Source organism: Monodon monoceros, unplaced genomic scaffold (genome assembly GCF_005190385.1).
Source record: "Monodon monoceros isolate NGI ecotype Baffin Bay Population unplaced genomic scaffold, NGI_Narwhal_1 Super_Scaffold_1, whole genome shotgun sequence".
NCBI lineage: Eukaryota > Metazoa > Chordata > Mammalia > Artiodactyla > Monodontidae > Monodon > Monodon monoceros.
Window position 1 is genome coordinate 26,486,781 of NW_021703765.1, and position 22,226 is coordinate 26,509,006.

The 22,226-nt window shown below is 42.1% G+C and overlaps 1 protein-coding gene across 2 annotated transcripts in view; it reads left to right on the forward strand.

Moving 5' to 3' along the window:
- The window catches only part of EPG5 (ectopic P-granules autophagy protein 5 homolog), a 129,113-nt gene that overhangs the window by 50,055 nt on the left and 56,832 nt on the right, over positions 1-22,226 (forward strand). For both annotated transcript variants that reach the window (XM_029230514.1, XM_029230505.1), the window contains exons 18-26: positions 5,393-5,537; positions 5,770-5,967; positions 6,355-6,465; positions 7,864-7,986; positions 8,988-9,154; positions 9,974-10,195; positions 12,223-12,346; positions 18,813-18,957; positions 21,524-21,695. In XM_029230514.1, coding sequence (XP_029086347.1) covers positions 5,393-5,537; positions 5,770-5,967; positions 6,355-6,465; positions 7,864-7,986; positions 8,988-9,154; positions 9,974-10,195; positions 12,223-12,346; positions 18,813-18,957; positions 21,524-21,695 — 1,407 coding nt within the window. The remainder of the gene's footprint in view (positions 1-5,392; positions 5,538-5,769; positions 5,968-6,354; positions 6,466-7,863; positions 7,987-8,987; positions 9,155-9,973; positions 10,196-12,222; positions 12,347-18,812; positions 18,958-21,523; positions 21,696-22,226) is intronic.

Genomic DNA, 22,226 nt, shown 5'->3' on the forward strand with positions numbered 1-22,226 from the left:
GGCCCCCACCTGCCGTGGAGCACAGGCTCCGGACGCACAGGCTCAGCGGCCGTGGCTCACGGGCCCAGCCGCTCCGCGGCATGTGGGATCCTCCCGGACCGGGACACGAACCTGCGTCCCCTGCATCGGCAGGTGGACCCCCAACCACTGTACCACCAGGGAAGCCCAGGAACAGGTTTTTAACGCAGATGAAAGTGCCCTATTCTGGGAAAAAAAAAAATGCCACAAAGGACATTTATTAGCAAGGAAGAGAAGCAAGCACCAGGATTGAAGGCAGGAAGGGATAGGCTAACTATACTGTTTCGTGTAAATGTAGTCGGGTTTACGATTAGGACTGCCCTTATCTGTAAAGCTGTTAACCCCCCAGCCTTGAAGGGAAAAGATAGATACCAGCTGCCAGTCTCTTGGTTGTACAAGGCCTGGACAGCGAGAACCCTTTTTTTTGATTGTTTCCATCAATGGTTTGTCCTTGAAGTCAAGAAGTGCCTTGCCAGTACTGGGCTGCCTTTTAAAGTTCTTTTGGTATCGGACAGTACCCCTGGCCACACAGACCCCACGAGTTCAACACCGCAGGTGTCATAGCAGTCCCTTTGCCCCCACAGACAACATCTCTAATTCAGTTTCTAGGTCAGGGGGTCATAAGGACCTTTAAGGCTCATTGTATGTGGTACTCTATGGAAAGGATTGTCAACACTATGGAATAGAACCCTGACAGAACATCCTGAAAGTCTGGAAGGAATATACCATTGAAGATGCCATTGTTGTTATAGAAAACCATGAAAGCCATCAAGCCCAAAACAAATTCCTGCTGGGGAAAACTGTGTCCAGATGTGCATGAGTTCATGATTTATGACAAAACCAATCAAGGAAATCATGAAAGGGTTGGTAGATATGGCAAAGAAGTTGGGGCTGGGAGTGGGGGAAGGGTTTCAAGATTTGGATCTTAGAGAAATTCAAGAACTAATAGTCACCACACCAGAGGAGTTAACAGAAGATGACTTGATCGACATGAGTGCTTCTGAACTGGTGCCAGATCATGAGGAAGAAGACATAGAAGAAGCAGTGCCAGAAAACATTAACATTAGACAATCTGCCAGAAGGTTCTGATTATTCAAGACTGATTTTGATTTCTTTTATGACATGGACCCTTCTATGATACAAGCACTGAAACTAAAGCAAACGGGGGAAGAATTGATACTGTATAGAAACATTTTTGGGGAAATGAAAAAGCAAAGAAGTCAGAAATTTCGATGTACTTCTATAAAGTTACACTAGGTGTGCCTCCTTCTCCTCCTTCCCTTCCACCTCTTCCGGCTCTGCCACCCTGAGACAGCGAGACCAACCGCTCCTCTTCCCCCTCAGCCTACTCAGCGTGACGCTAATGAGGATGAAGACCTTTATGATGATCCACTTCCACTTAATGCATAATAAACGATCATCATGCTGTACAGTTGATAAACTTACCTGTTGTGTATATGTGTGTCTTTGTGTGAAAATCTGACAAGCGTATGGCAAGGACTGTATGAGATGTTTTTGTGTCATCATCACCTAAGTATTCATCATGTAGCACATGCTGTGCCAGCCTGGTATTGAAGTGGGTAGCCTTCCTTACGTAGGCACAGGGTGAGAGATATTTAATATAAAATTAATACTGTGTTTCTCTTACTGTTTTATAACTTTGCTTTCAAAGAATTATACTACTGCACAGTATACCTCTCTCGTAATCGAGAAACTGTATCAGGCTGTCATCACAGATAAGTGTTTTTTTAAAAAATGTAACAGTGTTTCTAATACTGTATTATGAATATGACTATCATACTCTATGCCACGAAATTTTTATAATGATTCACTCATTAGTATACAGGCTAGACGATTGTGAAACAATCGTATTGATTATACTAGGCTACCATAAAGCAATCATATTGCTGCTTCTCCATTATCAGTGCAGGAATTGTTCTACCTGTAAATAAATATGAATTTCTTTTTCACATTGTCTTTTCGTTTTTGATGTGTAGTGTTAGCCTGTATAGCATCTACAGTGTTTTATAACATATAAGACAGTATTGATGTAGGTACTGACAGGTGATTCATCTTGTAAACAGATGATGTAAGCTTACAGTATCAATAGATACAGTACAATACTGTAAATGTATTTTCCTTATGATTTTCGTAATATTTTCTTTTCTCTAGCTCACTTTATGGTAAGAATATAGTATATCATACATATAACATACGAAATATATGTTAATCGACAGTTTATATTATTGGTAAAGCTTCTGGTCAACAGTAGGCTATTAGTAAAGTTTTGGGGGGAGTCAAAAGTTATACATGAATTTTCAACTACATGGGGGGTCAGTACCACTAACCCTGTGGGTTCAAGGGTCAACTGTATATGGTAAAGGTATGTGGAATTAGGGTAAAAGAAATAGCTGCTGGGGGAGGGAAGGAATTAAGGATGGGTACGAATCAAGATTCTTAATTGCACATGATGAAAATTCAGTGCACACTTGTTTTACCAGGAAGGGAATGTATTGGCTCATGTGATCGGGGAACAAGGCTCCTGATAACAACAGGTCATTCTAAAGTGGTGGTCCTCAACTAGAGGGGTTTTGACCCTCAGGGGACACTTGGTAATGTCTAGAGATCATTTTGGTTGTCACAGCCTGGTGGGGTGGGGCAGGTAGGGCAGGTGGTTGGGAGAGGGAGTTGTAAGGGGATTGAGGGGGGCTGCTACTTAAATCTAGTGCACAGAGGTCAGGGATAGTACTAAACATCCCACAGTGCACAGGAGAGCCTCTCCCAGGAATCTGCCATCCCAACATGGCAGTAGTTGCAAAGCTGAGAGGCCCTGGGTTAGTATTTCCCTTTCTGTTTATCTACCCTCCCAGGTCCCTTGGCCCTGCTTCTCTCTCTATCAAGCCTTCTCTTGCAGTTGTACATTTTCCAGGGGAATGAAAGTATATGCTACAGAGAGAACCAGGCATCATGCTAGTTTCCCATGGGAAAGGCAAATGTTTTTCTTTTTCCTTGTTTCTTATAATGATTCCGATTGGTGTGACTTACTCATGTGCTCTCCCTGAGCCTGTCACCTTGACCAGTGGGATTGACCAGTCCTGAGAGGAAGGTGTATAGGGATTCTGTATTGAGAGACTCTCTCTCCCACAACTCTATAGCATGGAGGAAGGACAGTTCCCTTAATGAGAGGATGTGTTAGCAGAAGGGAGACAGAGGGTGCTCAGTGAACAGAAGCAAGAGATGACCCACAAATATGACTTTGTGGGTTTCTTCTTTTTTTTTTTATGAATTTATTTATTTGGCTGTGTTGGGTCTTTGTTGCTGCGCGTGGGCTTTCTTTAGTAGTGGCGAGCGGGGGCAACTCTTTGTTGCAGTGTGCGGACTTCTCATTGTGGTGGCTTCTCTTGTTGCGGAGCACGGGCTCTAGGCATGTGGGCTTCAGTGGTTGTGGCTTGTGGGCTTCAGTTCAGTTGTGGCGCATGGGCTTAGTTGCTCCACGGCATGTGGGATCTTCCCGGCCCAGGGCTTGAACCCGTGTCCCCTGCATTGGCAGATGGATTCTTAGCCACTGCACCACCAGCGAAGTCCCAAGAGGTGCGTTTCTAATTGAGCTTCGGAGTGCAGGTAGGTGTTGGGTCAGTGGAGAGGACATGGCAAGACAGGGCTTTTTCAGTATCCGTAGGGGGTGAGAGGAGGGTCTGGAGAGGACCAGGCTGGGGAGGAGCTGAGTGAAGGCACAGAGGTGGGAAGAAAAATACCTGTCCAGGGAGCTGGGAGGAGGTCATCTGGCTGGAGCCTTTTGAAGAGCGAGGAAGGGGGAGGTGAGGCCTGATGTGGAGGAGGCCTGTATGGCAGGGGACAGGTAGTACGTCCAAAGGCATGAGGGGGACACTACAGTTTTCCCATTGTGTGTCATTTCAAACAGTGTGTCGCAGACTTTCCTGGGGATGAGAAGCTCCTCCCCTCACGGGAGGGAGCTTATTAAGTATATGGGTTCCCAGCTCCTCCCCTGGAGAGTCTGCTTCAGTAGGAATGGGTTAGGGCCTAGGGACCTTTTTTGGAAAAATTAGCACTCTAGGCCCTGAGCGAGTCTGGGACCACTTGTGTTCTGGTTGGCGCATGGCTTTCAGGCTTGAGTTGTGTCCTCACTCCATCGCTCTCCTAGTGTGAACACAGTTGAGTTCCTTCACTTTTCAGAGCCTCTGTTTCTTTATTTGTACGATGAGATAATGCCATTTCTCATACAAGCTGAGTGTAAGGCTTAAGTGATACACAGGCAATTTGATGCCTGCCTGGAACAATTTTAATAAATTGTCTTTAGATTTTTGCAATTTTGAGAGATTTTAAAATTAGATTGAATGGGCTGTTCCCACCCCTCCCACCCGCCCCGGAGTTGTTAAATTTTGAGTAAAGGTAAATCTTTCTAGGCTCCATTTCAGATATTTCCTCCTCTGTATCTCTCCCTTTGCACCCTAATGCCTGCGCTAGCTCTGTTCTCTGAACTCTTACAGGGCTTAATTGCGCCTCTCCTGTCATAGCTTTCCCTTTCTACTGCAGTGGAGTTTGGCCTGTGTTGTACCTCCTGTGAAATGGGAAGCACCCTCACTCAGCAGTAACCTCTGTGCTGCCACCGTCTGTACGATGGGGACCCAGGAGTGTTGGGCATTGCCCTCAGACACATAGGAAGGGGTCACGTCCTCAGGCTGCAGTTACCAATTTTAAGTGCCACGAAGGAAAACAGTGGTGCTATGAGGGAGGTTAATGGGTTAGACGTATTTTAGGTGGCGGGGAGGGGTCAGGAAGTCTCTGAGGAAGGGACATTGCAGATGTGATGGGAAGGATGAGTAGGAGTTTGCCAGGTTAGATGTGGGGAAGTGTTTCAGGCAGAAAACCCAGCAGAGGCAAAGGCCCTGAGAGAGGAAGGAGCCTGGTTCACCCAGGGAACCGAGGGCACGTCCGTGACTTAAATGTGGTGGTATCCGTGCCCGCCCCCCCCTGCAGTGTTCCATATGCCACTTTGTGTGGAGTTGACACCCCATGAAAGATTGCAGAGTGATTCTATAGATATCTCTACTCTCGTTAGTGGGGGTTGGGAGGGGATAGAGCAGCGCTTTGGGTGTTTTCCCTCTAATGCTCTTTAACTTGCATGGGTTTATGTGTCTTAGGTCTGTTCACTACATGGGTAGATTTAACCCACGTCAAACTGGAAAACTTTATTCTTCTGAAATTCCTGAAGATTTATCAGAATCCCTAAATAGAGCTTTGGTTTAAAAATGGGACACGTCAGTATTTTTTGTTTCTCGTAAGTAATTAGCCACTGGAAATTCTGTTGACTTCCGATTGGAAGGTAAAGTGCGTTGTCCTGTGTGCTTGGCAGGTTTCTGTCACACCTCCTCCTCTTCCTACACTTGGACATCGGTGTCCCTCAGGGTGTCACGCAACAGGTCACCCACAAGGTGGCACAGCACCTGACAGGAGCCAGCCATGGAGACAACGTGAAGCTTCTCAACAGCATGATCCAGGTCAGGACCCTGTCAGCCCCTTGTCTGTACACCCTTGCCCGCCTTCCCAATCATACACCCCTGTGCTAACATGTCTATGTGTTGGTCATTTCAAAGCACTCGGCACAGTGCTTTTGACCAAGAAGGTCAACAGATCTGGGTTTTGTAGTGGAGGTAGGTATTATTTTATTAGTGTTTTAAAAATGGGAGGCTGGTTATTACCTTTCACGTCACCTGAGCCCTTTCTCCGCAGGCCCACATCTCTGTAAGCACTCAGCTCAATGAAGTGGGCCCGGTTGCCGTATTGGAGTTCTGGGTTCAGGCTCTTATAAGCCAACATCTTTGGTACCGAGAACAACCCATCCTCTTCCTCATGGACCATTTGTGTAAAACAGCTTTTCAGCTGATGCAGGAAGACTGTGTGCAGAAATTGCTCTACCAGCAACATAAGGTAAACCTGTTAGAGAATTTATCTTTCAGTCATCAGCTAGATAGTAGTCTTCTAAGGAGGTTCCCCGACATGCACCCTTCTCAGTACTGCTCTGTGGCCACTGCCTTTTTAAAGCTCTGCCTTAACAGTGTCTTATCCAGTAACCGTAGTCTGCTAAGTGCAGATCCTCATAAAGCCAAAGGAAGGACATCCCAGGAGGAGCGCTGCTCATTACATTTGGCTATAATGCGCAGCCTGGGACTGTAACTGCTGGTGGACTAATGATTGAAATCTGTGTCTTACCAGAATCCTCCATCGTAGTAAGGTAATTGCTGATATTCTTGAAAAGCTCATCGATTGTGTTTTTTAAAGCCTCCACTCTCTGCTCCACATGCTCCCCTGGTGTAGAATGCTTTGGGCTACCACTGTGACCGGAGTCTGCTCTCTTCTTTGGTGAGCTGGATCGTGGCAGGCAACATCACTCCTTCCTTTGTGGAGGGCTTGGCCACACCCACTCAGGTAGGAAACCCACTGTGGACCATTTGTTATCCTTTTTTTTTTTTTTTTTTTTTTGCGGTACGTGGGCCTCTCACTGTCGTGGCCCCTCCCGGATGCGCAGGCTCAGCGGCCATGGCTCACGGGCCCAGCCGCTCCGCGGCATGTGGGATCTTCCCGGACCGGGCCACGAACCCGTGTCCCCTGCATCGGCAGGTGGACTCCCAACTACTGCGCCACCAGGGAAGCCCTGTTATCTTTTTGAACTTTAATATTGTTATCATCCTTACCTACGTTACTAATAGTCTAAAATAACTAACGTCTGTTAACACTTACTATGCATAAGAATACTTTTTCATTTAATCCTCACAGTAGCCCTCTGCTGAGGTGGTGCTGTTGCTATTCCTGTCTCACAGGGGTGTTAACTGAGGTTTTATGGAGCCAAGTGGCTGGCTCAGGGTCAGACAGCTCATGATAAGACTCCAGCTGCCTGACTGCAGAGCCTGCCCAGCTGCAGGGCAGAGCGTTTAAGTAAGAGTGGACACTGGAGCCGGACCACCCGGGGTTCAGCCTTGGTTCTGCCATTTGCTAGCACTGTGCCTTGGGCAGCTGGCTAACCTCTTTGTCCTCAACAGTCAAATGGGAATAATGATTGCACCTACATGTAAAGCACTTAGAATAGTGTTTACTAGGTGTTGGCTGTTACAGTTATCATCATTATCATTAATTCGCAGCATTATTTTCATCATTATCACCATCTCTCAAGACTTTGTGTGTCCCATTATGTCTCTGTTTTATCACTTAAATTAGTAGTAACATCCTTCAACTTTGTATCACATGCTTACCTCCTGCTCTTCCTCATACCTCTTGTGATCCAGCTGAAACACACTCCATGCTGTTATCTGCATACATCTCTGGAGTTTCCATCTTTTGCCTAGCTGATTCTCTTCCCAGGCATGCCTTCCCCTCCAGTCTCTGCCTAGAGTCTTCTCTGGTATATTACCTTCTCTGATCCCACCCTACCTCCTCTGGTTTCCCATAGCACTCAATCCCTGATCAGTACTCACACTTCTCACTTTACATTATGGTTACTTATATTAGTCTTGTCTCCTCTGGTGAATGCAAAACTTCTTAAGGGCAGAGCTCACATCTGGCCCTCTTTCCTGTCCCTCGTGATACAGAACCTGCGCACTAAAGTTGAGCAAACAAACATCTTCTTTTACTAAAGTAGCCTTTCTAAAGTAATTTAACAGTTTTCAATGGCCTATTTCATGTAAATTTATATCTGTGATAAGAGTAGAAATAGGTATAAAAACTATGTGTTAATTTTAGGAACTGTAATGTTTATTTGTGGAATGTGAGGATGTATTTTGTCTGTCTGAGTTAGTAGCTCATTCCCCTCTTTACCTGGTGTTATTGTAGGTCTGGTTTGCATGGACAGTCCTGAACATGGAATCCATCTTTGAAGAAGACTCGCAGCTCCGAAGAGTTGTTGAAGGGGAATTGGTTATAAACTCTGCATTTACCCCTGACCAAGCTCTGAAGGTGCAAATAGCAGTTCTGCATTTGAGTGGTAGAAGGTGGTTCACACTTTGATGCTGATGGGTTCACCTGTAGCTTTTGGACTTCTGTGTTTTCTTTTGTTACGAATGTTTGGAAAGCACAGTAACCAAACTAATGCTCAACATGGTGTAGTTGAAGTGTATACCTCCTTTCCAAGGTTCTTTTAACATTGAGAGTCACAACCTAATAATTTGAGGCTGTGTTCATTGTATGTGTAAAGGGGATTGCCTTTGTTTTAAAGCATCAGAATCCCCTAGAGAGCTTGTTAAAAATCGGATTCCTGGACCCCGGCCTCTGGGATTCTGAGTCTGGAGTGGGACCAGTAATTTATTTTGAAAAACTCCCTAGCTGATCCTTAGGCTAACTAAAGTGTGAGAAAGACTGGAATGAGGCTTTAGAATTAAAGACCTTCTATTTTCAGGTCCTATAGTATAGACTTTGCTTTTGGATTTCAGAGCCTGTCAAGGGATTTATCATTCTTGAACGCCCATTTAAAATCTAAATTTTCAGGACTTCCCTGGTGGTTCAGTGGTTAAGATTCTGCACTTCCAATGCAGGAGGCGCAGGTCCGACCCCTGGTCGGGGAACTGAGATCCCACCTGTCATGCAGTGTGGCCAAAAAAGAAAAATCTCTATTTTCAAGAGGTTGATAAAATTTACTTTGGCTTTTATATTATTCTTGCCCTATAGTGTTTTACATGCAAAGGAATGGAAAGGCATGGAAATGAGATTAGACTAGGTGATGCTTAAGACCCAGTCCAATTCTGGGGTCTGTGAAATTCTTGAAAAAAGGCTGCCCTACATGTCTTGCTACTAAGGTTAAAATGTTAGCTAGCGGGTCAGAGAAGTAAGGTTTATATGACTTTTCTTTTTTCTTATTGAATCGAAAACACCATGTTCAGCATTTCATTTGAATCACTTAGGAAGTGACTGTTTGCAATTGTGGTCATTACATGGTTGCTCAAAGCCCGCCTCTTTTGTAGAAAGCCCAGGCTCAGCTGAAACTCCCCATCGTCCCGTCCCTCCAGAGGCTGCTCATTTATCGTTGGGCCCACCAGGCTCTCGTCACGCCTTCTGACCATCCTCTTCTGCCACTCATTTGGCAGAAGTTCTTCCTCCTGTATCTTCACCGCCCAGGACCGCAATATGGGTATGGTACCCAGAGTAGTAGTAAGTTTCTGTGAATCAGTTCCCACCTTTGCATTGCTCTGCAGCTCTGTGTTCTCACACTGTGGCATGGGAGTTAGAGTCATTCTCTGGCTAGGAGCCTCCCTCCTTTCCTGTTTCACGTCTATCAGACTAGACCTTTTCTGAGTTCAGGGTATCTTGTGGCCGCTCTCTCTTTACCACCCCCCATACCCAGTTTGGTGGAGACAACACCCTGGGACCCTGCAAGGTTAAGCAGAGAGCTTCTGGAGCTGCAAAGGGAGAGACTGTCCCAAACTGAGGCTGCTTGTGTGGCCATGGTGGAGCTTGTTCGAGGGGACTGGTGATGGGTAGTGCAGCTGTGGACAAAGGCCAGGCAGTGCCTGGGGGGAGGCCAGCGTTTCCACTGGATGTGAAGGGACTCTGGCCGGCCGTGGCTGCTCACTGTCACTGACCATCGCTGTCTGGCTCCAGCTCTGTTTCTAGTTCACCTGCACTCCCTTAACTCACCCCTTTGAAACATACGGATGTTGATTCTTCATCACTTCTGTTTTCTACCAGATTGCAAGTTCTTTAAGAAAAGGGACTATCTTTAATCTCTTCTGTACCTCTAAGTGGTGACAGTGTCTTGAATTTGCATAGCATTTCGTTCTTTTAAAAACTGCTTTTATATGTGCCATCTTGTTGGAGCCTCATTATAACCATTGAGGTAGAGATAGTATGTATTAATTTAATAAACTGACTTAACAGACTGTAATTTTGTGTCACATAGAAAGAGCATCTTGTGTTGATCCTGTTGTGATCTGTGCTTGCATTTTTTAAGGCTACCCGTAGATGGTTGTATTGGAAGAAGGTTTTTTCAAAGCCCTGCTCATATCAGTTTGCTAAAAGAAATGAAGAGGCGTCTGACTGAGGTGGCTGACTTCCACCACGCTGCGAGCAAGGCCCTCCGAGTTCCAGCAGAGGGCAGTGAAGGGCTGCCAGCGACCCAGGCTGGCACCCCTGCTTACCTGACTTCACCAGAGCTGCACACGGAGCTCGTGAGGTGAGGCATGGCTATTTAGCCATTTATGTTGTTTGCAGCACAGGTACTTGTGCCGGCTCTTTGATTTGTGTTACAGTTGCTAGATGTTATTCTCTTAACCTGTTAGATTGAATATGGAAGGTGGTTTTGACTATAGGTTTGCATCTTGTAATGTTTCTCTTTTGTGTTTCTTACGAGAGTGAATCAGCAATTTGGATGTACCTCTGTGAAGTGCCTGGAGTCTGAGTGAAAGCTCTTAAACCCGAGGGCTGGTGACCTCTTCTATTTCTTTATTTAATAACAGAAACAAACCAAAAGAAGTGATAAAGCAGGTTAACAACTAGTAAAGCCTGCTAGGATAGTTCTCTAAAGGAAATAAACGACCCAGGCAAGGTTCTTTAAGTGAGATTCATAGGCCCTTTAGGGGATTGTGGGATCCACCTGGGGTGCGGTGGATTCATAATCTTCCAAAACTGCTTCTAAAAGTAGGCTTAATATTTGCATCCCCTAAAATGTTAAGAACTCTGAGGTAAGTGTGTGTCCCCTTCACACTGTTCTTTCACCTTTCATTTGTAAGCTTGATGTAAACGAGATATTAGTCTTATAAATAAGACTTAATAGGGCTTCCCTGGTGGCGCGGTGGTTGAGAGTCCGCCTGCCGATGCAGGGGACACGGGTTCGTGCCCGGGTCCGGGAGGATCCCACGTGCCGCGGAGCGGCTGGGCCCGTGAGCCATGGCCGCTGAGCTTGTGCGTCCGGAGCCTGTGCTCCTCAATGGGAGAGGCCACAACAGTGAGAGGCACACGTACCACAAAAAATAAAAATAAAAAAGACTTAATAAAAACAGCTCTTAATAATGAACTCTGAATACAAAGTGAATACAGATGTCTTGGTGAGGAAACCCAGTGTTTCGATCCAGCACTCAGGCTTCAGGCTTGATTGACCTCAAAGCCTTAGGGCTTCTCTCAGCCTCCAGAATCATTTCTCCCTGTCTCTTTCTTGCTTGAAGGAAAATGTATTTTTATCTGGGCTTAACCATTGGGAAGGCTTTATCTCTGAACATTTAGATCAGCTAAGAAAGCCTTTGATGTTCCCTTTTGCCCTCCTTTGGCATGTTGTGAAGTAGACATATAACCGAGTCAAGCTGGAAGAGAGCTCCGTCCCAGCCCCTCCTGTTTAAGACCCTCAAAGCTCTGTCCCAGGGTGTCTTCCTACATAGACTGTTGCCACGGTAAAGGTGGTATTTTTCCACTTTATTGAGTAAAGCCCAGCCACACCTCCTGGTCCCCACCTGGTACTTTGTAATTTGTGTGCTGTAGACTACTCTGGTACCTGTTGCTGCAAACAACTGCTTAAAATACCAGTGATCTGAGCTAAATGGACTGTCTTCCTTGTAAAAACAAAGCAAAATAAAAACAAAGGAAGCATCATTAAATTTTTAAAAACGTTTTTACCGGAAAATAGAGAAATTTTTTCCCCGTTTTTAGCTTTCTTCTGTTCCTTCTTCATGGGAACAGGGTGCATACATGCTATGGGTTCTATTTGTGATTCCTTGAGGCAGGGGATTGTCATTGAGCCTAAAGCTGGCAGGTTCTTCCAATGCATAAGTTTAAAATGGCTTTTAAAGTTTTCTCTGAAAGACAGAAAAGGTGTTTATTTGAATGTTATCTAAACTTTTCCGAGCACCAAGGCTCACTGTGACTGATTGTCCAGGAAAGAAAAGCTTGAAATTCAGATCCTTGGTTTGTGTTAAAGTCACCTTCTCCAGTTATTTTTTTCTGTGTACTGTATTTAACCCTCTTTAGTAAGAGAGTTCACAGAGCCCTTTCTTCACACCTTTTGTTTTAGCAATTATTGCATCGTACTTAAATGATTTGTGACCTTTCTCCCTTGCTGGCCCTTCTTGGGAGTGTGGTGGTTGGAAATATTTTCTGTGTTATGTGCTTCCGAACTTTTATCTTTTAGTGCCAGTTCTCCTAGAGGTGTAAGAAACTTCATTTGCCTGCACATCTTTTCGTATTTTATGTAATTATGTTTTTTTCTTTTAGGCTCTTCAATGTATATATATTATGGCTAGAAGATGAGAATTTTCAAAAAGGAGATACGTATATCCCTTCTCTGCCAAAGCATTATGATATTCACAGGCTAGCAAAAGTGATGCAGAATCAGCAGGTAAAACCATGGCAATGTCTCTCTTAGCATATCTAACTGTAATTTGAATTGGTTACTTTTATAACCTAATGGTAAAACCACTTGTTGATACGGAAATCGGGTCACTGGTATAGTCATTGTTTTTGTGGTTTTGTCAACATATAAGTGATTTTTTGTAGGAGTGTTTCCTTTTGAATCTCTGACCCCACTATGGCCTCACCTGAAGGCTTGAAGCTTGTTAAGATTCATATGTTGTACAGAAAGTTAGTAGCATGGAGATAGGGAGTTCACCTTTGTTTGCCTTTGGAGATGACTTGTAGCTATCACAGTTTTGGTTGCCCTTTTGGAGATACTCAATTCTAGTCTTCACATATCCTAATTTGTTCTCTCCCTGGTACCCAAGCATAGATGTCTGTGGTCTTTCTTAGGCCAAAACTTCTGAGTTTTCGTTAAGCTTCTGTAGCTATCATTTGTGTGAGTGTGTGTGTGTGTGTGTATGTATGTAGGCATATCTCTCCTGTTCCAGTTTCTTTTTTCTAGGGGCTGAACTCTACTGGGCATTGACCCCCAACATTGGATGGGATTTAGGATCCTCTAAGACTTGAGAGACTTCAATTTGGGTCTTTAAACCTAGTTGCTTCCACACTGTATATACTATTTCATCTCTAGTAGGTGTCTTTCACTTTCTTCTGTGTTCTTTGTCTTTCCTTCCTCTCTTTTCTTCTTTCTTCTTCCCTCCTTCTGTATCTATTGAATGCCTTTAAGGTGTCAGGCATCTAATAACAAAGATGAAAAGAAACTTGATGCAGTCTCTGCCTTTAAGGTGCTTACTGTCAGGTGGGGGACTAAATAATTATTGCATCCAGTGATGAAGACTGTGGGGGTGGAATGCACAGGGTGCTGTGGAAACATGCACAAATGACACCTGATTCAGACTGAGGCTGGAGTGTGACCTTTGAACTGAGCCCTAAAGGACAAACGGGAGTTCTCAGGTTGATAGGAAGACATGATGATGCGGAGTGGCAGAGAGGATGTTACCAGCAGGACGTCTTTTTCCAAAGTCTTCGTTTGAAGAACTATTGAAATAGCAGGAGTAGTTAAATAAATGGATGAATTAAAAATATATTGAACTTTCTATCCTGTTCCATTGATCTGTATTTCTGTTTTTGTGCCAGTACCATACTGTCTTGATTACTGTAGCTTTGTAGTATAGTCTGAGGTCAGGGTGCCTGATTCCTCCAGCTCCGTTTTTGTTCTCAAGATTGCTTTGGCTATTCGGGGTCTTTTGTGTTTCCATACAAATTGTGAAATTTTTTGTTCTAGTTCTGTGAAAAATGCCAGTGGTGGTTTGATAGGGATTGCATTGAATCTGTAGATTGCTTTGGGTAGTAGAGTCATTTTCACAATGTTGATTCTTTCAATCCAAGAACATGGTATATCTCTCCATCTATTTGTATCATCTTTAATTTCTTTCATCAGTGTCTTATAATTTTCTGCATACAGGTATTTTGTCTCCTTAGGTAGGTTTATTCCTAGATATTTTATTCTTTTTGTTGCAATGGTAAATGGGAGTGTTTTCTTGATTTCACTTTCAGATTTTTCATCATTAGTGTATAGCAATGCCAGAGATTTCTGTGCATTAATTTTGTATCCTGCTACTTTACTAAATTCATTGATTAGCTCTAATAGTTTTCTGGTAGCATCTTTAGGGTTCTCTATGTAGAGTATCATGTCATCTGCAAACAGTGACAGCATTACTTCTTCTTTTCTGATTTGGATTCCTTTTATTTCTTTTTCTTCTCTGATTGCTGTGGCTAAAACTTCCAAAACTATGTTGAATAATAGTGGTGAGAGTGGGCAACCTTGTCTTGTTCCTGATCTTAGTGGAAATGCTTGCTTTCAGTTTTTCACCATTGAGGACGATGTTGGCTGTGGGTTTGTCATATATGGCATATGGCCTTTATTATGTTGAGGAAAGTTCCCTCTATGCCTACTTTCTGCAGGGTTTTTATCATAAATGGGTGCTGAATTTTGTCGAAAGCTTTCTCTGCATCTACTGAGATGATCATGTGGTTTTTCTCCTTCAATTTGTTAATATGGTGTATCACGTTGATTGATTTGCGTATGGTATTGGCACAAAAACAGAAGTATAGATCAATGGAACAGGATAGAAAGCCCAGAGATAAACCCACGCACATATGGTCACCTTATCTTTGATAAAGGAGGCAAGAATATACAGTGGAGAAAAGGCAGCCTCTTCAATAAGTGGTGCTGGGAAAATTGGACAGGTACATGTAAAAGTATGAAATTAGAACACTCCCTAACACCATACACAAAAATAAACTCAAAGTGGATTAAGGACCTAAATGTAAGGCCAGACACTATCAAACTCTTAGAGGAAAACACAGGCAGAACACTCTATGACATAAATCACAGCAAGACCCTTTTTGACCCCCCTCCTAGAGAAATGGAAATAAAAACAAAAATAAACAAATGGGACCTAATGAAACTTAAAAGCTTTTGCACAGCAAAGGAAACCATAAACAAGACCAAAAGGCAACCCTCAGAATGGGAGAAAATATTTGCAAATGAAGCAACTGACAAAGGATTAATCTCCAAGATTTACAAGCAGCTCATGTAGCTCAATAACAAAAAAACAAACAGCCCAATCCAAAAATGGGCAGAAGACCTAAATAGACATTTCTCCAAAGAAGATATACAGATTGCCAACAAACACATGAAAGAATGCTCAACATCATTAATCATTAGAGAAATGCAAATCAAAACTACAATGAGATATCATCTCACACCAGTCAGAATGGCCATCATCGAAAAATCTACAAACAGTAAATGCTGGAGAGGGTGTGGAGAAAAGGGAACCCTCTTGCACTGTTGGTAGGAATGTAAATTGATACAGCCACTATGGAGAACAGTATGGAGGTTCCTTAAAAAAAGAACTACCATACGACCCAGCAGTCCCACTACTGGGCATATACCCTGAGAAAACCATAATTCAAAAGGAGTAATGTACCACAATGTTCATTGCAGCTCTATTTACAATAGCCAGGACATGGAAGCAACCTAAGTGTCCATCGACAGATGAATGGATAAAGAAGATGTGGCACATATATACAATGGAATATTACTCAGCCATAAAAAGAAATGAAATTGAGATATTTGTAGTGAGGTGGATGGACCTAGAGTCTGTCATACAGAGTGAAGTAAGTCAGAAAGAGTAAAACAAATACCGTATGATAACACATATATATGGAATCTAAGAAAAAAAAAAAAAGGTCATGAAGAACCTAGGGGTAAGACAGGAATAAAGACACAGACCTACTAGAGAATGGACTTGAGGATATGAAGAGGGGGAAGGGTAAGCTGTGACGAGGTGAGAGAGTGGCATGGACATATATACACCACCAAAAGTAAAATAGATAGCTAGTGGGAAGCAGCTGCATAGCACAGGGAGATCAGCTCCGTGGTTTGTGACCACCTAGAGGGGTGGGATAGGGAGGGTGGGATGGAGGGAGAAGCAAGAGGGAAGAGATATGGGAACGTGTGTATGTGTATAGCTATTTCACTTTGTTATAGAGCAGAAACTAACACACCATTGTAAAGCAATTATACTCCAATAAAGATGTTAAAAAAATTAAAAAAAATAAAATTAGCCTGTTCTTATAAAAAATATATATATTGAAGAAGCATTAGTAGAATCAATAGGATTTTTAGATTAGGATTGATACAGTTGTAGGGCAGATTAGATAGTACAAGGACTTCCAAATTTGTAGTTGGGCAGCTGCTCTTTACAGTACTGGAAGAGGAAGTGCCTGAGGGGCTTCAAGGAATGCTCTTATTAAAGAGTTGGTGGGGAGGGGATATACAGGTCTAGAGTTCAGGAATGGGGTAGTGTGGGAAATGTGGGTGTAATGGTAATAGAGTATTTGGATTAAGAAGAGGACTGAAGATGGAACTCTGAGAAGTAACATTGAAAGGCACAGAGAAATAAGGCTGAGAATATAGGGCCAGAGAAATAGGAAAAATACACAGATAATCATGGTGTCCTGAAATCTTTTGAGTGCAGGTCCATACTCTGTCTCTTCTTTATACTCCACAACCCAAAGCCTTATCTAAGAATTTGCATGTAGTAGGTACTTGGTCAGTGTTTTAAAAAATTAATCATAGCTTTCTTGGTTCTTTAATATTTATCTTGGTTCCCCAGCATTTACACGGTTAATTGCTTTCTTTTTTTTTTTTTTTAAAGTCTTTGCTTGCCATTTGATTTTTAAAAAATTTTTATTATTAAAAATTTTTTTTTATTGGAGTATAGTTGTTTTAAAATGTTGTGTTAGTTTCTGCTGGCCATTTAATTTTATAGCTAGTATTTTGAATCAGTAATTCAGGTTCAGAGTTGTTCTGTCTTTTAGTGGTTTCTGAAACATCTCTGCTTACCCATTGTTAATTCTCAGTATTCTTTTCTAATTGTTAGCCTCTGTCAATAGTACTTTAGCACAGAGGTGGAGAAAGTGACATCCAGACCCCAATTAAAGGAGATATGTATACACAGTAGGAGCATCTGGTACAGCAGCTCAAACAGTTTGGTACATCCAAGATCCAGGCTTGTGATCCGGATGACTTTGGTGTTCCTTCTCTGAGTCTGGAATGCCTTGTGCCATGATTGGTTTGGAAATAACGATTTAGGACTTCATGGGAGTGTGCTAATTGAGAAGCCTGAAACATTTTTACATTTATAGGTATCCTTTAGAACACTCCAAATCAGAAAAAAAAAAAAAAAAAGAAAACCATTGTCCACAAAGCCACAGTCCTTATCTGCTCATCAGCTATTACTGTTTGTAGTTTTTGGTGTTCATTGATAGTTGACTTTCTTTTTTACTAATGACGGTCCACCATTCTAATATATAGTCATCACCAGAGTGAAATATATGCCAGACATATTTTATGCAAGACAAATATGCAAAATATGCAAGACAGCTCACTGGAGAGTGGGAGGAAAATACTGGAATTTCTGTTTCTATTTTTTTTGGTCAATCATATCTATTTACTTATTTATTTTACCTTTTATAATGAAAAATTCAATCATACAGAAAAATAGAATAGTATAATAGACATGCCCTTCTCCCTCTGCCTGTATGTATCATGTGTCTAGTTTCATCTATAGCCAATCCAATCCCACCACCATGTTGGAGCTAATCCTAGAGGGCATTTGATACATATTTTAAAAGACGAAGATTAAAAAAAATAAAGGGCTTCCCTGGTGGCGCAGTGGTTAAGAATCTGCCTGCCAATGCAAGGGACACAGGTTCAAGCCCTGGCCGGGGAAAATCCCACATGCCGCGGAGCACCTAAGCCCATGTGCCACAACTACTGAGCCTGAGCTCTAGAGCCCGCAAACCACAACTACTGAGCCCACGTGCCACAACTACTGAAGCCTGAGCGCCTAGAGCCCGTGCTCTGCAACAAGAGAAGCCACGACAATGAGAAGCCCACGCACCGCAACGAAGAGTAGCCCCCACTCACTGCAGCTATAGAAAGCCCGCGCACAGCAATGAAGACCCAACATGGCCAAAAATAAATAAATAAATTTATTAAAAAAAATAATAACATAACCCCAAGAGCATTTATATCTGAAATATATTAACAGTAATTTCTTAATATCAAATATCTAGACTGTTCAAATTTCCAGTGCTCTTGCAAATGTCATAAAAGTTTTGTTTCTATTTACTTTTACAGTTTGTTTGAATCAGAGTCTGCATTTTGTAATTGGTTGATAGTTCTTATTAATCTGTTTAAATCTATAGGTCCTCCCCTTATCGTTTTTTTTAAATTGCAACTTATTTGTTGAAGAAACTGGGTAGTTTGTCCATAGAGCTTCCCCACAGCTTGGATTTTGCTGGTTATAACTTTGTGGTGTAGTTTAATATGTTGTTCTGTCCCCTGTATTTCCTGTAAGTTGGTATTGGGACCTAGGGCTTGATATAATCCAGATCCAATTATTTTCAATATATTTATTTTTTATCTCTTTAAAATTTTTTTTTTTTACCTATGTCTTATATTAGTTCAGTAGTATACGTATGTAATTTATAAATATACATTTAGTGAGGCTGTTGCAATAATTTTTTCCAGTCATGGTACACAGTCAAAAAGTTTTGAGATTCCTAAGGTTGTTAGACATTTTATTTTTAAATTTATTTATTTGGCCGCACCACGCGGCTTGCAGGATCTTAGTTCCCTGACCAGGGATTGAACCCGGGCCCTAGGCAGTTCAAGTGCCAAGTCATAACCACTGTACCGCCAGGGAATTCCCTAGAGTGCCCATTTTAAATGTGATTTATCCTAGTGCTTGGAGAGCCTGGAGTGGACCACCTCATGTTGAAACTTATGGGTTCACTTTAAAGTTAAATATACAGTTTTATATGTGAATATGTGATTCATTTCTGAAAGTTAAAGTCCTGTGGTTCCATTTTAGGACCTGTGGATGGAGTATTTGAACATGGAGCGCATACATTATGAGTTTCAGGAAACCATTAGTCTGTGGATGCAGGCCAAGCTTGAGTCCCATTCTACACCCTGCAGTTCGTCAGTGCCACTGGACTTCACTGATCCTTTGTTGGGTGAGTTGTGTGAGTGCGCATCAGACCCTTTGAATGAATGAGTGAGTGAATGAATGAGTGAATGAATGGATGAGTGAGTGAATCGGAGCCATTGAGGGTTAAGGTTCACAAAGTGTACCCCTCAGTGAGAATTGCTTTTTTAGGAGTTCATTGTTAACTTGTTAACCACTTGGGGTTAGGTTATGCTTTGAATGAGAGAAATTCCAAAAACAGTGAGGACTTAAATAAGATAGGGATTTTTTTTTCCATGTAAAAGAAGTCTGGAGGCAGGCAGTTCAGAGCAGTAGCTTTATGGCCTGAAAGCCTTCAAGGACCCGTGCACCTCCTATCTTGCTGTCTCACTGTGTTCACATCTGACATCCACTTATGGTTCAACGTGGCTGCTTAAGCTTAAGCTGTCACATTTGCATTCCATTCAGCGGGTAGGGAAGTCTCCCTCTTTTAAGGACTCTTTCAAGAAGCTGCTCATAGACTTTCCAGTTACATCTCATTGGCCCACACTGAGGCATGACTCTTGCCATGGAGTTTCCCCACAGTCTGGATGTTGCTAATTATACCTTTGTGGTATAGTTTAATGTTTTTCTGTCCCCTGTATTTCTTGTAAATTGGTATTGGGAAAGTGATTATGTACTTTGTGGTTCATTTTCTGCATGATGCTTTAAAAAGATATTTTAATTGACTTACAACATGTAAAGTAGAAGCTAGAATTTAATTATTTGGGGTTTGCATTGAGCAGATAAGGAACCTGAAGTGTATGGTGGTTAGGTAACTTTCTGAAGTCACAAAGCTGGGGCTTTGAAGAGCAGGCTTCAGAGACCCTGCTCTTCACCACTTGTCTTGTTTCTGGCGATCAGTACAGGTTGCAGTTCTAAATAAAGTTAAAGCCTAGATTTTTAAATAATTAGTTTCAGGTTTTTCTCAGATGAGAGCAGGTTAGATGATGATTATATCAAACGATGGAACTTGTGATTGTGATTGTAGGAAAAATTTCAGCAGCTCTTCATAGGTTATTGTATACTTACGACACCAACTTCTTTTTCTTAAATTTGTTGGCTTCGTAACTTTTTGTCAGTTGTGGTCCAGAGTGGTGATTATAGTTAAATATGCACTGAATTAAGTTTTTTTCTGTCTTTTGTTTTGGATTTAAAGTACCACCCTTGATTTTTCTTTTGTAATAAGTTATATTGGGTTAGAAAAAGACCCTCCCCACCTCCCCCACCCCCATTTTCCTTTAGAGTCATGACCTAATGTTGCTTGAAAGAGACTTGAACATAGTCAGGAGTCTTACCCCATGGTGAATATCCAGCTTTGTTACATTCTGTGCATAGAGTGGTAGTTCTAGTGGAAAAACCCCAGCTATAAGGGACAGTCCTGGACTTGACCTGTTTGGAATGTTAAATTCCATCTGTTTGGATTACAAACAATACAAGTTTTCTTATGCCAAGTAAAGTCATGGCTATTAAGTTTTCTTTAATTTTTCTTAACAAGAATAGAAAATTGAATGCTATATCTGGAATGAAATCGGAAATTCAGAGTAGTCCCTTAAGTACTTTGTTAACTTACTGGCTTGAAATTCCTTTGACCTCTCCTGACCTCTGTTATCTTACATGGCAGCATTTTTCTTCATGTTCTTCAGTCCCTATGAGCTGTGTGGTATGTGGATAGTATAGTGAAAAGAAAGGAAGGGAAGATAGGAATTTATTGGACACCTACTATGTATTCAGCTGTGTACTAAGTGTAGGAATATAAACATTTAAGTTGGATTGACCAGTATGAGATCATGTGAAATCTAGTGCAAAGTTGCATGGTACAGATTTACCGTTTTTTACCTTTATTTTTCTTATATGGTACATTATTTCTTATTTGTATTCGTAAATCAGTTTTTGAGTGAATGAACGAATGAATGAATGAATGACTGTATGGCTACATAAATATAAGTTCTGTAGGAGTTCATGCCCATGTCTTCATTCATTTTAACTCTACTACTCTCCACCCTCCTGTTCAAACCTTGGCCTAATGTAGGACTTTTCACTCAGCTTCATTCCATAATGCCCATTCCTCTTTCTCCTATTCCTATGAAGTTTATTTGGATGACTGCATTAAACTCTTAACTGGGCTACCTGCCCCATTTCCCCAGTCCACTGTCCAGATGATAGCTACCATCTTTCTAAAGCTTGCTTCGAGTTATTCACTAGATCCCTTTTACACTAGTGTCAAGTCCAAACACCTTAGCATGTTATGCAAAGCTGTCTAGGGTGATACTTTAAGATTGTGAGCAGTAGGTCTTTAACTATCATCAAGACTTTTTGAGGATAGGAATTCTATTTAATCATATCACATGCTCCTGAGCTCCCAGCTCCTGGGTAGAGTATTATTAGGCTGGTGGGTGATCCCTCAGAACTTGGAAGGAACAAAAGATAATTTTATTCATTTAGGCCTCTGATGATTTAAACAACTATTCTTCAGATCTCTAACATTCTTTATGAAGGTAACAGTTTAGTTTTGTAGTACATTATGACCTAGTAGTAGCCGTTATTCAGTAAATATGACTTAATTTTTTTTTCAGCTAAAGAAAGGGTTTTAAATAACCTGCGGAAGCACGAGGACCCCCAACCTCCCCTTGTTCTGCAGCCAGTGAGGCCTCCTGTGCCAGTTATTTCCTCAGCCTCGATCCTGAGTCAGAAGGACGCCATCCAGCTGGTACGCACAGACCTGAATCTGCTGCGGCAGCAGGCCAGGTAAGACCACAAGCCCTCCAGGATCATGCTTCTGTGCTTGCTGCTTTGACAGCCTGATGAGTAGCACCTAGAAGAGCTTCTTCATTAGCCTCTTCACCACCAGGGTAATTTGACCAGACTGGCTCAGATGGTTACCTTAGTTAACCAAGTTGTGACAAGTCTTTTAATTTCATGTGGAAATTATGTGGTGCTTTCATGGACTATACATTGTACAGTTTCTTGTGGCATTTCCGAGTGGCAGCAGTGCCAGCTAAATTTTTTTCTTATGCTTTCCCTGAGGAAATCTGATACTGGAAAGATGGTGTTAAAAGGGAATGAAATGAGATTTACTCTCTTTTGTCACTGCTTTGCTCTCTAACTCTCCATATTCTTTTAAAAATTGACACAGATACTTGATCGAAGTGTGGGAAAGTCATTTTAGTATTTTGAGTTCACAGTGGATACAGAATGATCAACTGTATAAGGTTTTGATTGTACCTTGTGATCCTGTGAGGAGGAGTGCGTGTAGAGTCTGTTTTATTTATAAAGTGA